Here is a 15525-nt window from a genome sequence, read left to right on the forward strand (position 1 = left end):
AAACAGCGCGGCCGGGCGGAAACCGCGCCGGCAGCACCGCCCCTCGCACCGCCGGGCGGAACAGTGGGCTGGGACCGCCGGGCGGCTCCACCGAGCGGGGCCGTGAGCGGGGCCCGCCGGGCGGCTCCACCGAGCGGGGCCGTGAGCGGGGACCGCCGGGCGGCTCCACCGAGCGGGGCCGTGAGCGGGGCCCGCCGGGCGGCTCCACCGAGCGGGGCCGTGAGCGGGGCCCGCCGGGCGGCTCCACCGAGCGGGGCCGTGAGCGGGGACCGCCGGGCGGCTCCACCGAGCGGGGCCGTGAGCGGGGACGAAGCGAGCAAGACGAGCGGGAAGCTCTCCTCTCGTCACCGTTTCGGTTTTAACAGTCCTGGTAGCGCTCCCAGCGTCCCGGGGTGCGTGAGCAGAAATCCAGATTTATCCCCAGGCCCGGGATCGTTGACGAGCGAGCGCTCCTCGACCCCTTGGGCAGCTCCCCGTGAGCGGTGGGAGCCGCCGTGACACCAAGGGCACGGCCAGCCTGGGTTATCAACTAAAGGGATAAACTAAATGGTGCGAGCAACTTAATTGAGATTGAAGAGGGACAAGAATCTGCTCTAAACAAAGCGGAGTTTGACCCTAGGAAATAATAATGGATTTGCTAGAACGGAGGCACGGGAACTTCAAGTGAGACGTCTGGATGTTTTCATCCTCCCTGTGTAGGCTGGGTCTATATGAAAGCACCAGTCATGAAACAAAATGTGTTACGGACTTTTCTGTCTCGGAGCTAGTAACTGGTTTTGCTCCCGAAAGATTGTATACACACACGTGCAGTCCACACTTAAAGTCTGACAAGCATTTTATCCATCTACATAGTTAACAGCTAGAGACTGGCGTTTTTTCCTTTAGCAGAATGTAGGATGACATTTGAACTAGTTTTAAGGCTTAACTAGATGCAAAAGGCTCCTGTACCGACCCTTCTGGACTAGTTTGGTTCTTCGTGATTTTGGCTAAGATTTTAAAAAGCATGCATGGGACTTTCCTCAGTGGTTAGAGGAGTTCTACTTTTAGCTGTACAACTCTGTTCACATAACAATAAGCAGTCCTAAACATGTCCAAGAGCTTCGTTCCAGTTAACAATGTAAAAGTTCTTTGAATGGACTTTGTGCTGCATTGAGCAGAGCTGATAAGGATATCATGAAACTAAAATAGTGTTAAATATTTGTTAATATGTAACTGCAGATGATTCCCAGTTTCTGTTTGGATTTAGAAGCCAAATTGATTTCATGAAACAGTAACTGGATACATTTTCATAAGGAAAATAGTTACAACACTTACAACAGCTATTATTGCTCCACCACGAGTACTTTCTCTTACTGTTTGGACTCACCATCTCAGTAACCTTCTAATGTTTTAGTGCTTCTCTGTGCTCAGTATCTTCCTTAACTGATGGATCAGCTCCTATATTTCATTTTTAAAATATATACTAGTAAACTAGTTGGAATTCCACATAACTTTTGTTATATGGAGCACTCTAGCTACCATCTTATCCAACAATCATTAAGTACTGATATTGGATTTAAGATCAATTACATTATACTATACAAAGAATGTAAAGGCCTGCTCAATTCACTCTAGTAATTATTATTGCAACACTTGAATAGAAAATTTTGGTTTTCACAGACTAAATATGTGAACTACATATATGAGTTTTGGCTTAATTTATAGATGCTACTAATCATTCCACTTATTAAACATCATATCTCATAATACACTTTATAAGTGAAATGATGTGGAATCAGAAAAAAAGCATCTCTATTCAGAAGAATTAAATGAAAAAAAAAATCTTGCAAATGAAAACTGATCTACAGGTTTTAAGGGAGGAGCTTGTTTGGTTTTTTACATCAGACCATTGTAACACCACAGTGGCGTCACATTGCAGTTCCATTAAAAGGAGGAAACAAATTGTATACACCTTCTAAAAACAGCAGATAGTAAAGGATAAATGATAATGCAGACCTTCAAGTTTCGTGTTCTGAATTTGCAAAAAGATAGAGTATTTGGAAAGTATTTTAAAATGAGAATATGCATAGAAAAGAAGTTACTCCAGTAATTTTACAAGAAAACGCTGAAAGACATTTCAAGAGTTCACAAGGAAGTACAGCCACAGTGCTCTTAGTAAATATTTTCCTTAAGTCCACCTCTGGTATTCAATGAGGTGTGGCATAGAACAATTGTGCATTGAAATTGTACATTAAGACCTACCAGTATTTGCTGATGGCGGCATCAACCTCTTAGTGTTAGTTCAAAACCAGAAGAACTCATGAGGAATTTCTCCACACAATTTTATCATTAGCACAGTTTTAGGTATCACTAGCATTAATATAAATATTTTTCCATGGACTGTTTGTTAATATTTTAATGTTGTTAATGCCTTGGAGTATTTGTCAATCAACAGGGTTTCTTTTGGTTATGTTCACTCCCTCAAATGCTTTGGCATTAAGAAAATAATTTCCAACATCCCTGGACTAAAAATGCCTCTTACAAGAGTCATCATATTACATCATTTGTAACTACAAAGAACACACTTGTATGCCAACATCACTGGTGTTATTTGTCTACTTACAAAATCTCAGATTCCAGGTTATTTCAAAATAACAATGAAACTTTACAAGAGACACTGTAAATTGTGTATTTACACTATGATCCTCTTCTACTACATTTGCAGCTTTGCATCAACAGTTTAATATAGACATTTTAAAAGCACCCTTACAAACAAAAGTATTGCACTGGCATTATAAAAATTCACAGTAAGTTTAACTTCCAGACCTTGGTAAAAAAACAGTGCAAGAGCTTTTCATTGTGCAAGAGCTTTTTATCCAAACCTTCCAGGTTACTTAAAATAATAATAATTAAAACAAAACAATAAAACCAACTATATGACAAGCTGCAGTGATTTTTCAGCGAATCAGGTTAAATTATTTTTTAGCTCTCACTACTTAAAGAGATGTTTTGGGATCCGTTTTCACCATTTCAAGGCATATCCAGTCCAACACTGAAATAGGTGTGTTTGGCAGAGATATGGCTCCACGTGTCCATTTTATGGAGAGTCCACAATGCTTGCAGAAATTATTCCACAATGAGAGAATCCTATTGTTTTGAGTAGGGAATCTCTTTCCATAATTTGCAGCATTTCCCCCACTTTTTGGGGCAGTAACATCAATAGTTGTGTCTTCAACAGATCCTGAAGATAATACATGAAGAAAAGGTTACTCCAAAATAGTCTCAGAACAAATGGCCAAATAACACTAAACTGTTACTTAAAGTCAATCTTAAAAGTACTTTTCCTCGTGTTTAACAGCCAGCTGGGATCTGAAGGAAAGGTCCATTAACTCACCAGCCTATCTCCAATAGTGGCCAAGTGTGATGTCTCAATGAAGGCATAAGAATATAGCACACAAGTAATATCTCCTCAGGATATCATCTCAGCTGCCACTGACTGCCCCAGGTCTTCCTGAGCCAAACATATTATCTTTACATCTCTTCTGCTTTGTCCTTTGGATTTTTGAATCAGTACATTTTTATCTGTCCCATTGTCCCATGTCAAGTAATCCCACACTTCAGTTACATATCACATGACAGTTTGTTTGTTCCTGCTTTACCTTGGGAGGCATGCACTTCATACCTTTCCCACAGTGGCTTCTGGAACACTTTATATTCTGCATCTCTTTTCAGGCTTGAGGATCCTAATCTACTTGGTATTCCTTTAATAGAAGCATCCCATATAATGAGATACTCTATTCTCCATTTCTAAGATGGGAAATCAGAACAACCTGTAGGGTTCCTTTCATAATTTCAAAAATTTAATGCTCAAGGTTTCCAAATGGTCAGTAAAGTGAAGGCATTTGGGGTTTTTTGTTTGTTTGTTCTGGGGGAGTTTTTTGCTCCTTTTTTTTTTTTTTGGTTTCTGAATGTATGCGGTGGTGTTTCTTCTCCTCATCCAGACAATACCTGCCCAAACATGTTTAACTCGTTTGGTTACGTTCATAAATATCTCCTGATGGGGAGGAGAGGATTTGGTCTATCAGCAAGGAATTATTGATTCACACTGTTGTTTACAAGAAGTTCTAAGGTATTTTAGATTAACTTACTTCAAAAGGGAACTCTAAATTATCTTTCAAGGTGAAACCATTTGTTACGTTTTTTTTTTTTTTCACCTTGCAAATAAAACCATAGATTTTATGTTCCAATATGAGACATAACTGCTGTAAACCCCCTCTGTTTTGGTTCCTTCTGAATTACCATTAATGTAGTTTGTTTGCTGTAGCAACAGAAGCTGACATTTACTTGGGATATCTTGTACTAAATCACTATATATATATATGTCCCTATAGGACATATAAATCTAATTACAATCAAGAATAAGACTTGAAATATTTCAAAATAATGGATAACTTTCACTACTAGGTGTTCATTACAACAGAATACATATCCATCTACAAAGATAGAAGATTATCTACTGAGTTCAATACCTGCAATTGCCATGATCTTTAGATGGAATAGTTCTGCATAGTCATTTATAAATGAAAATCTTTCCCTGCAAATACAGACCTCCCAATTTTAGACCCATTTCAGAAAAACAGAGGTCTGAAAATAGAATAACTCATTTTCAACAGCCTGTTTTCTAATTGCAGGAGTAGTTAATAATAAACTAAAGAGCAGTAGCAATCTTTGAAATTTGTATTGCTGCTGTTCTTTCCTGCCTCCTACAAGTTTTCTATTAAGCAATAAATATCTATATCCCATCTCTCTACTGTTAAAACTTCCTCTCAGATTTCATGGCTTTTATGAAAGCAGATTATTTCCACATGAACTTTTCTATAAATCCACAGTATCTTCAGAATTTAGTTTCAAGGAGAAGTGGGAAAAGCTGATCTTGAACAGTGAATCAGAACAGCAAGATGTTTAGAATCCTTGAACTGTTCAAACAGTACAAAACTGTGTTCACAGTTCCTCCAATAGAGGATTTTACATAGTGAAGTGAAGCTTGACTTTTGCCACGTAAATGAACACTGTAGGGATATTTTGAAAAGTGTCATGCTCTTCAACCATGCTTTGAAATAGGACCTAGACGCTTCCTTTACACATCGGATATTATCACATCTTTTCTAGATGACTGAGGTTCAAGACAAGCAGTTTAACTGATGATTGCATTTATGAGTTTCAACCTCTTACCTACAGCTCTGCCCCCAAGTTAAGTCCAAGTCAGCATTTCACTTTTCTTGTTCTCCAATGAACTAACATTTCTTGATGCTAACGAAGGGGCTTCCCTTCCCAAAGCTGGGGCGGGGTAGTGGTTAATGGCCATTTCTGGCACCATTTGGTTGCTGTGAGGACCTCAGAACGCCACGGCTCCTGTGCTGCTCTCCGGCAGCAACTCTCTGTATGCCAGCTCCACCTCACTGCTGGGGCTTCACTCCTGCTCACCTTTTCCGTTCTCGGACGGCTACAGGAAGTGTCTTCCCTGCTAATCCCATCTGTGCACTCTTTCCCACTCGTTTTTTAACCGCCTGAACCGAGAGAGATTCCCCACTACTTTTATTTTAAGAAGCATCAGCTGCGGGCAGGTGTTTTAACACAGCAAGCGTTAACCCGAATCTCGGGGAAGAGAGCTCTCCCAAGCTCTACGCAGGGTCGCAGCTCAGAGCCGCCCTCCCCTCGCTGTCCCCGCAGGGTCCCGTCGCCGCTCTCACCTGCCGGGCTCGGCGTGGCGGCCGCGGGTGCCCCCGGCGCGCTGCAGCTCCAGCTCGGCGGGGCGGGCGGGGGCGAGCGCGGCCGTGAGGCGGAGGCTGAAGCCGTGCACCAGCCGCCGCAGCAGCGTGTCCCCGCGGCCCTTGGGCGCCGACAGCCCCACGTCGTCCCGCAGCTCCTCGGGCGGCACTTCCAGGTTGCCCGCGTACCAGAACACCCACCAGACGAGGCTGAGGAAGATGCCGATGCCGCCCGCGTAGATGAGCAGGTCGGAGAAGAACACGTCGGCGAACACTCCGGCCAGCAGTACCGCCAGCCCCAGCGCGTCGAAGGCCAGCGCCAGCCAGAAGGCGGCTACGCAGCGGCCCAGCCCGCCCGGGGCCGCCATCGGGAGCGGCGCCACCGCCGCCTCGGGCCGCGCGCACCTGAGGGCAGGGCCGGGCCGCGCCCTCCCACCCGCGGGCAGGTGCAGGACACGCCCCCCGCACCTGAGGGGACGCCCGGGCCGCGCCCCCCGCGCTCCTGAGGGCCCGTCCGGGCTGCGCCGAGGGAAGGTGGGCACACGCCGCCCTCACGGCCCCGCCGAGCCCTCGGGTCGCCGCGGCGGCACTCGAAGGTTGATCTGCAGCGACCGATGGCGCTTGGGAGCTGAGGCCTCTCTGGGAGCAGTGCTCGTACCGCTCCCGTGCACGGTGAGCCGGGCACGGCTGGGCCACTCGGCTGAGGCGGTGCCACCTCGGGCACCCTGGAACGGAGGCGCTTCGGGAAAGCGGTCCCCAGATGAACATCCGCTCCTTTGATGTCCACACCTGCAAGGAGAGGCACGCCGGTGGCAGACAGCAGAGATTTGCAAGACAGTTTCAAGTGCATCTACAAATGCACATAGACTCCTTTAACTGTGCTTGAGGAAGCTTAAAAAGAGCAGCTGGAATACAAGTTCAGGTTGACAAGCAGGAAAAAGTTGTCAATACAGGATGTAAAATTCTGTAAGTAAAACAATTATGTAAAAGGCAAGACACATATTTTAGTTCACCCTTGGGTTAGTTAATGACCTGATATTTTTACACTCCCAAGTCCTCAAGCACAAGAACTGAATTTCGATGTAGGATCTCCTGTGCCTGCTCTCACAAGGACCTTATATCTAACACCTTATTTAATGATGTAAGCCAGTGTTCCAGTAACTAGAAACATCCAGCTAACAGGAGCTATGACCAGGCCTAATAGCACCTTCCATAATTTTGTAGAAATCGTGTGCAAAGAATGATGCTGCTGAGGAAGACTACTCAGCCAGTGACAGTGAGTGCTACTGTTTTACTGGGATTACAGACTCAATTCCTTATCATAGCTTTTGGTTCACAAAATAGTTGAAAAGTTACAAAAAAGTTAGTGTTGGAAAAGGGTCAAAAGAAGTTGACACCACAGATCAAACAGAACATTTTCATATTCATTAGTGTTTACCACATTTTATTTAGCACCACTTTCTTCCTAGGTAGACAATATCTTGATAGGATACCCTAAAAAGGAGCTGTGGTAGGGTTTTTTGAATGACAAATTATGCTGGTTAGTTCCTGTTGATTAGTCTTGCCTCTTACCACCTTTTTCCTATTTGGAATTTTTACCACTAGGACTTTTCAATGCAAATCTGCCTCATATTCTCACTCTGCAAAGGACAGACAAGTGGTCATACAGAGAACAACTGGGCAGTTCTGTAAAATTTCAAATATATCACCTTTCAGTGTTGAAGTATGTATTTTTCATGCCTTAACAGAACAAGTTCACTAGGCTGGCACAGCTGGAATTCACACAGACTTTGGGTTTTTTCAGATGGAAGAACAGTTCTGCGACCACCCTGCAGGAATACTCTCAACTGTTCTGGTAGCAGAAATAAAGCCCAAAACTGAAGGTAAGATCTTGGTTGATGTTGTAAAATATATATGGTTAAAGCAAAATTGCTTTGTGCCTTTTAAACTCACAAAGGCCCTAGGTAAAAACAGCTAAAAATGACATTGTGTGGCTTGGTATCAGGCTGCTAACTTAAATATCTGCAGTAACACCAATCACTGTCCACCTGTCTTTATTATATTGAACAATTTTTTTTAAAACTGTAGCAGTTTTTTTACCTTTAAAAGCACATGTAGATTGCTGCTCTAGGCATGTATGCTTCTTGTTTCAGAAAGACAGTTTATTAAATATTTCTCAGCCTTTTTTTCCCTGGGATAGACCCCTCTCTGTCCTTTGACACTTGACAATTTGAGTGTTTTTGATTTGGGCCAGGAAAAGATAAAAGGTGATGGGGCCATTAAGACAGCGAATTTATTTTTACCAGCTTGTAAATTGGAACAAAACCAATGAACCATTACAGATACTGGTGAAAAAAAAACCAAACTACTGTATGATCAGATTTCCTAAGAAGGTATTTTACTTCATCAATAAATTTGTTTACTGAAAATACACCAGGGAATGAGGATACAAAATGTGTTACAACAGACAACGTTCACGCTGACTGCGGCACGCGCGCCTTTTTGGGCGCCCGCTTCGGAGCTTTTGAAGACTTCCTGGCTGACTGTAGTGACGTGCCAGCTTTGGGTGTTGCAAAAGACTTTGCTTCAGGTTTTTTTGGAGTCTTTTTCATGTCTTTTTCTTTTATTCCTTCCTTTGGCTTGCTGACCTGCTTGGCTTTCTTTACTTTTGATGGCATCTGCAAGTTTGCACACTCTTCTGGAGCCTCAGGTTTTGATTTTGGACTCTCCACCACCAGAGATTGTTTATTTCTCTTACCGAGGAGTGTTTTGGTTTTCTTGCCCAAACTGTCACCCTTTTCTGGACTTGATTCCATTTTCTATATTTAACACAAACAAAAAAGTTACCATTCCACCCAAGAAACATACTTCCTGTTCTTCAGGAAGAAGGATCAGTGAAAACCATTACAAATGACAAATACTTTCAATTGGACTGTGCCCTAGTCTACTGAAGTGTGCTAACACATCACTGTCCCCTAACACTGCTCCCTAAGGAGCAATGAACAATTTAAACAGTTCAAAATATTTTGTTTTAACAGAAATGCAAGTTTCTCAATATTAAGCAACAATTACCTTCACGTCAGCTGAGCTCGTTGTTTGTATAGGCACCAGCTGTGGAATTTCTTCATCATCACAATCACCTGGTTCTTGGATTACTTCTACTTTTTCTTTTATCACAGGCTCCTGGGTAGCAGCCATAGCTTTGTTTTCTGTTGTCACAGTGACTTGACTTGACTTCAGTTTTTTATCTGTCTTCTTCACTTTCTTGGGTTTTGCTTTCTAGAATTAATCAGAATCTCATACAAATCCCCGTACCATTTCTAAATGTATAATAATTGTTTAAACATAGTTAAAAATTAGATGGTGTAGCAACATTAAAGACTCTTACTCAATAGACCTGGACTAATCAACAACATGTAAAATATGAAAAAAATGCACTGCATATGAAAGTTTATTACAAATAGCTCACAACTACAGTAATGTCAAGATTATAGTCTCAAAGTTGAATATTCACAGCCCAAATTAATTTTAGATAAATGAATATAAGCAGAACTCAGGGCAAAGAAATAGCCAATTATTATTTTTAACAAGTATGACCTCCCCCTATAAACACAATATGAGCTTAAGAATTATTCAGATGCCACTGATTAACCAACAAAGAACAGATGCATAATCTGAATTCACATATATGTTAATGAGTGTATTTTCAGAGGCAAATATGGATAAACAATAGAAGCAAAGTTCTAAGAATGAATCCTTGAGTTTAGTTCTAGAAACACTTCATTTATTTACAGCTTGCTTTAAAACCTGTAAGGGAGTTTCCATAATTTCATTATTATTACTGAATATTTGAAGCCCTGAGGCAGGAATGGCTGACCAGTTTTAGCTATAAAAGCCTGGGATCAATTGCTAATGCATTTAAACCAAACATGACAACGCATAAAAGGAAGACAAAGAACTAGACCTAAATGTACAGATTAAATTTAAGTGAAGTTTGAAGAAATTTTGGTTACCTTTACTTCCTTTTTCTTTAGAGAAGGCTGTTTGTCAAGCTCATCCAGGTTGGAGATATTTGCAGTAAATATTGGAAGTGCAACCGATTTAAGTGTTTTGAGGTGAAGAATTTTTACATTTTTCCATTTCTGCAAAAACAATAGTCTATAATGTAAAAATAAGGCTGAAGTATGAACCAGTTTGCCTGTAATGCAGTCAATCAGCAGTACCTTTGGTAACTTGTTATCAATCACTTTTGCTGCTGCAATGATATTCTCAAGTATCTCATCCACTTTCATCCCAGTATGACCTATGCGTGCTGTACTGAAAGAAGAGATGGATAATAATTCTATATGGGCAAATATATTTATTTCAAGTTACTTGTTTAGTTTAGGCACACCCAAAAATGCAAAAAGCAATTATCATAAAGGAGGGATGGCTGTTGCAGATATCTTTTGTGGTAACAGTTAGAAGGGATTCACCTGTATTCATCTTTCCATATTTGGATATGCAACTTCTGCCTGACATTACAAAGCATTTCTACCTATTCAGATCCTTTCAGATACACAATGAATGAAAAAAAATCTTATTAGAATAGGGTAATTTGGAAATAGAAAAATATTATTAAATTAGATTAAAATTAATGCTCTTTGCCAGTGACAGATGCCTGGAAAATTCTTAGGTAAAAGGAGAAAGAGACAAAATCCCTCAGCTTCACAGTAAAACTTAAGTAAAACTACTAATTTAACTATACAGGTAAAGGCTCAACACGTCCTCCATTTGGAAGGGTGGCCCTTATTTTTATTTCTTTAATATGTGAATAAAAATAACTCACTTAAAATTCCTACAGTTAAGGTAGAACCATCCTTCAAGTGATGTATTAATCTATTTGTACTTACTAACAGCACCCTTTGTTGTTAACTGGGAGTGTAGTCCCTTGGATATGTTTTTCTAGCTCCTTGGCAAGATCTTTGGCTTTCAGGTTTACAGATAAAGGTGCCCTAAAACAGAAAGTGAGATGGGTAAAAAAGGAAGTAGTTGAAAAACCCAAAAGAAAGCAAATTCAAATTCCTCCATTACTAAGAAGAATCTGATCTCTAAAAAGATAATGCAAGAATGGATTTCCAAAGTTCAAAGACCTACTTTTTCCTTTCATAGAAGTGTTTTCCTAGATGGGAGGGCAAAAGCCTTCTGATTCGGTCATCAGATAGAAAGAGATCAAAACTGTTCAGGAGGCGCCGCTTCGCTTCAAACATTTTATATTCCTTTTTGAGGGTTTTGTATGAGATGATCTGCAACACAAGCACCAGTTTAGTCCCTGCTGCCGAAAATGCAACTTGAAATGCTTCTCAGAACTGCACAGATTACAGTTGCATAGCTGATAGTCCATCACAGGCATTCTTTTAGAACACTGAAGACAATAAAAAAATATCAATTTCCTACTGTTTTAAAGAATCAGACAATATGGATCTCTTGCATAGTAACTGCACATCACCAAACAGAATTTGAGTACATGAACAACATCGAAACCAAGGTTAAATATAACAAAAGTTGTTTTATAGTTTTGTTGCTGGAGACATAAACAATCCAATCCAGCTGCAAAAGGCGCAAGTATTTAAACGTGAATTTCCCCGTTGGTTACTCAACCTAAGTATTTAACATTTATCTAGAAATTGTACCTGATTACTAAAAATCTTGTTTCAAACTGAAGAAATTATTCACAGTAAACTTCGCATTTTAGAAACAGCACAGTTCAAGTAGTCAGAAAAAATCTTACAAAGGAATGTGAATGAGAATTAGAATATTAAACAGCAAAGAACAACGACTTGTATTCTTTTTGGTGGTATCAAGGAAAGAAAGGTCAGTACTGTATTATACCATCAGGGACCTCCCTTACCCGGCTAATACTTCTGATCCCATTCTGGAGTAGAAGTTTCTTGTACAGCTTTTCAGTCTGTTCTGCTGATAAATTTGGTTCATCCTTTGTGAATAGGCAAACCTCAGTTGTTTCTGGTCGAATGCCATGGGGCAGTGGTCTACAATGAGAATATGAGATGCATAAAGAACATCTAATACGAGAAAGAAGTTTTTCCCAGTACTAGGACTACACTGGAGATCAGTACCCTTTAACAACACATAGAAGTGCCTGTATTTAGACCCTGTTAACTACTAAATATTCTCAGTGATGGAACACCACAGTTCCAGTCAGATACAAAGTGCAATGCTCTTTCCTGTCAGCAGCCCTTGCCACACAGGTCCCAGGAGGAGAACCCTCCATGCATGCCATGGCTGCATCCAGGCATTAGACAAAACTTCCTAACAGCACGGCCCTGACACACATGGATGTAAGCTTTCTCAATATAGCGCAGCTACAGTTTAAAAAGAGATTTCTAATTCATATTCAGGTCAGAAAGAAGTCTTACAAATGATTTCGTGGTGGTGGGTCAAGACAAAGAAGGTGAACTATTTTCTAAAGCTTAAAGACTGAAAGGCACCCTGTAACTGGCAACCAACAGAATCGGTATTCTCCGTGAAAAAAGCTGGCACAGCCCAGCTTCCAGTTATACCAAAAGTAGGGGTAAAATAGCGCTCTGACCTGGCAGTTCTTAGTCATGGCATGGAAGCTTCCAGGACAAGGCCGTGGAAGTCAAACCCCTTTAGCTCAGAATCTCCAAGCCAAAGGATACGAGCAACCCCTGTAAACCATGCGGCCGGGTATCAGTGTCTTACATTCTGATTACTTTCGCCGCCTGCGGGACCTTCCACACCGTCACCAGAAGATGGATGCTCTCGCTCTCGTTGAGGAGCAGCGCGTCTCCCTTGGCCTTAGTTCTGGCGAAAGCCAGGAGAGCCTCCACCGCCTTCTTCACCTGCAACGGCACCACAGCGGCAGCAGCCGCAGGTCAAGCCCAGCCCGGCCGCATTCCCGCCCGCTCGGCTCCCCGCAGCCCCCGGGAGCGCCCGCTCGGCTCCCCGCGTACCTGGGCACGGTCCAGGCGCTCCTTCCCGCCGGCCATGGTGCCACGGGGGCCACGTGCGGGCTCCGCGCCTGCGTGCGCGCCGCTTTCCGGGGCACGGCGGGGCCCGTCCGGGGCGGGGCAGCTCGGAGGGGCGGGGAGGTCTCATGGGCGGCTCTGGGGCTCGGGGTGCCGTCGGTGCTTTCCGCTTCTGCGCGCTGCAGCGGTGGCGAACCCGCCGGAGGGGTGCTCCGCGTTTGCCGGATGCCGTGGGCCCGTCCCGTGCTTGCAGGCGGCTTTGTCTCAGCAGGGTCTAGGGCGACCGGGCTTGGAGCGGAGTGCCGGAGGCTGTCAGTCCTCCCGCTTCAGCACCAGGGCCAGCCGGAGGTCAGGCCGGGTTTCTTAGGCTTGTTGCCACCGTGTCCTCATGGTGAAAAAGTTTTGTCCGACTGGCCTTGTTTTGTTGATGGTGCTGTCCTGGTCTAACCCCGGATGCTGCTGGCCCCCTTTGCTTCCAGGGGTGCTGGTGTTTAACATGCTGTGCCCTAGGTGCTTTCCAGCAGAGCTGTTCTCCAGCCAGTCATTTCCCAATCTGTGTTGCTCCTTCCGAAATGCAGATTTGCATTTGCTTTTTTGAGTATTGACGGGTTTGTGTTGCCGAGTCTTTCCAGCCTGCCCAGGTACCTCTGCTCATGAAGGTGATGATTGGTCCCAAGTTTGTTGCCCCCTGCAAACCTGATGGGACCATGCTTCAGGTCACTGTTAGGGACACTAAATAGAACACGTCCCAGGATAAATCTCAGCAGTACTCCATTTGTTACTGGCCTTCGGGTGGAGCACAAGATCTTATCTTTGCCCTCCAAGCCTTGTTATCTGAACAGTGGTTAACCATCTAGTTGGCCACCCAGCGCACCATCATGTTTAGGAAGAATTGAGCATGTTCTTCAGATTCCTGTTTTGAAGGCTATTCCTGATTTTACTTCCTGTATTTCTATCCTTTTGCACTGGAGTGATGTCATATGTTCCCTGTTTAGCCAGGCCAGTCTCCTGATACATCTACTTGTTTTGCTGAGTACCAGGAGGAACTGTTTGTGTGATGTCCTTAAAGACCTGCTGCCAGATTTCCTGAGCTCCTTTGCCCTTCAAAGCTGCCTTCCATGGAATCCTGCCTACTGGTTCTCTGAATAAACCAGAGTATGTCTCACGGAGTTCAGGGACTGTATTCTACTGCTCATTTTTCTCTGTCTTGAACATGGCTGTTCCAGGTCACTACCATTGGGGCAAGCACTGATTATCACATGTCAAACTATTTCTTCCTTATGTGTCACTAATAAAGGCAGAACAGAACTGCTGCATCTCCAGTTTAGAAATGCATTGACTGACTACATGGAAATAGCTTAATTGCGGAATGCTTATTCCATTGAGTTCCATGCTGGATAAATACATTGTTCTGAGATAAAATCTAGCCTGGAATTATTTTGGTCTCATTCTCACAGTGCTGTGTGTGCCCTGGCAGCTTTGGGTTGTCTGCATTCATCACACACGTAAGCTGCTCTCTGGATAACACAGCTATGCATAACCAGGGATAAAATATGTATGAAATTAGGAGTCTTAGTCATTCATTCTTCTCTAGATTTTTTTTCCCCTGCTCTTTGCCTTTCTATGTATGGTTTTATTCCTTCTCATCAGATGTCTTCCAACAAAATTTGTTGCTCCATCAGTGTGGCCAGTGCAAAGCAAGCTGCTTTATGTAGTGGTTTATATTTTCTTTTTGCTGTTATTTTTTGGGGTTTTTTTTGCTGTTTGTTTTGTTCTTGGAGCAATAGTAGAATAGGTGATGGCATCAAGACTTATCCAGACTTAGGAAAGAACTGTACAGACATACACTGATTTTAAATAGTGAAAAAGTAAATCCTGAAAAATGGAAGTTTTCCTTTCCTATTGTGTTATTTGAACAAAACCAAAACCAAATCAAAACAAAAACTGGCTAAGAAAAAGAAAAGTTGTCCTTTGTTGCCATGTTGTATGAAGTAGTGATTAGAGAAATTACTGAAGGTGAGGAACATGCAGGGTAGCCAAGGAGGGCAGACTAATGAAAATCTTCTCAGTACTGCTGGAACTTCTGCATGTGATACTAGCTGTGGTGCTGTATATTCTGATAATTGTATTAGCCTTGCTTCTATCTTTGCACATTTTAGGGCAGCTGTATTTTAATAAAATATTGACATATTAATGTGACATGTTGAAACAAAATAGAAAAAGTCAGATGACTGGAACATCTCTCTGAAAATGAGCCCAGCTAGTTGTGTAAGATATGATTGAACAGAATGTTTGAAGACTGACTTTACTGGGTCAATATAACATTAATAGGATAAAACTGAAGGGACTACTGTTAGTGACTCAAATTTGAATTTTTCACATATCAGTCTCATCTACGTACACTTTGCTGAAAAACTTTTGGTCTGACATGACTCAATTTTACCAGACATGGTTTAACTGACCTAGTCTAATAATTTTTTTCTTGAAAGGTACTTGGCATAGCTAACAGAGTTGTCTTGGAAAAATTAAGATCATCTGTGTATAAGAAATATTTCAGCTTAATACAGCATGCAGTGAATATAAACTATAAGAGAGTGCACTTTTAATTTAGCAAAGTCATAAATTTACAGTTACTCCTACAAGAAAATCAGGTTTATTACTTTTATTGGTGTTATTGCTTAGACTGTCTTGCTGTAGCTCTTAATGTAACAGTTTGGTTCATGAAAGTATGTAATTTTCCTTAAATCATTTGTGTTACTTATTTAAATGCCAAGATCAAAAATAATTGC

General features: G+C 42.3%; 2 protein-coding genes across 2 annotated transcripts; both read right to left on the bottom strand.

Annotated features, from left to right (window-relative positions):
• Positions 1 to 5725: 5725 nt before the first annotated feature.
• Positions 5726 to 6115, bottom strand: LOC134050335 (transmembrane protein 238-like). Its single transcript, XM_062503344.1, has one exon. It carries the CDS (start codon positions 6113 to 6115, stop codon positions 5726 to 5728), a length of 390 nt encoding a protein of 129 aa, XP_062359328.1.
• A 2014-nt stretch (positions 6116 to 8129) lies between these two features.
• Positions 8130 to 12769, bottom strand: RSL1D1 (ribosomal L1 domain containing 1). Its single transcript, XM_062503681.1, has 9 exons — positions 12722 to 12769; positions 12471 to 12610; positions 11638 to 11776; positions 10884 to 11032; positions 10640 to 10741; positions 9971 to 10064; positions 9761 to 9889; positions 8820 to 9026; positions 8130 to 8566 (listed from the first exon to the last, which is right to left on the bottom strand). The coding sequence occupies exons 1-9, from the start codon at positions 12755 to 12757 to the stop codon at positions 8222 to 8224; spliced, it is 1341 nt and encodes a 446-aa protein (XP_062359665.1). The 5' UTR covers positions 12758 to 12769; the 3' UTR covers positions 8130 to 8221.
• Positions 12770 to 15525: the final 2756 nt, after the last annotated feature.

This window comes from Cinclus cinclus, chromosome 16 (genome assembly GCF_963662255.1).
Source record: "Cinclus cinclus chromosome 16, bCinCin1.1, whole genome shotgun sequence".
NCBI lineage: Eukaryota > Metazoa > Chordata > Aves > Passeriformes > Cinclidae > Cinclus > Cinclus cinclus.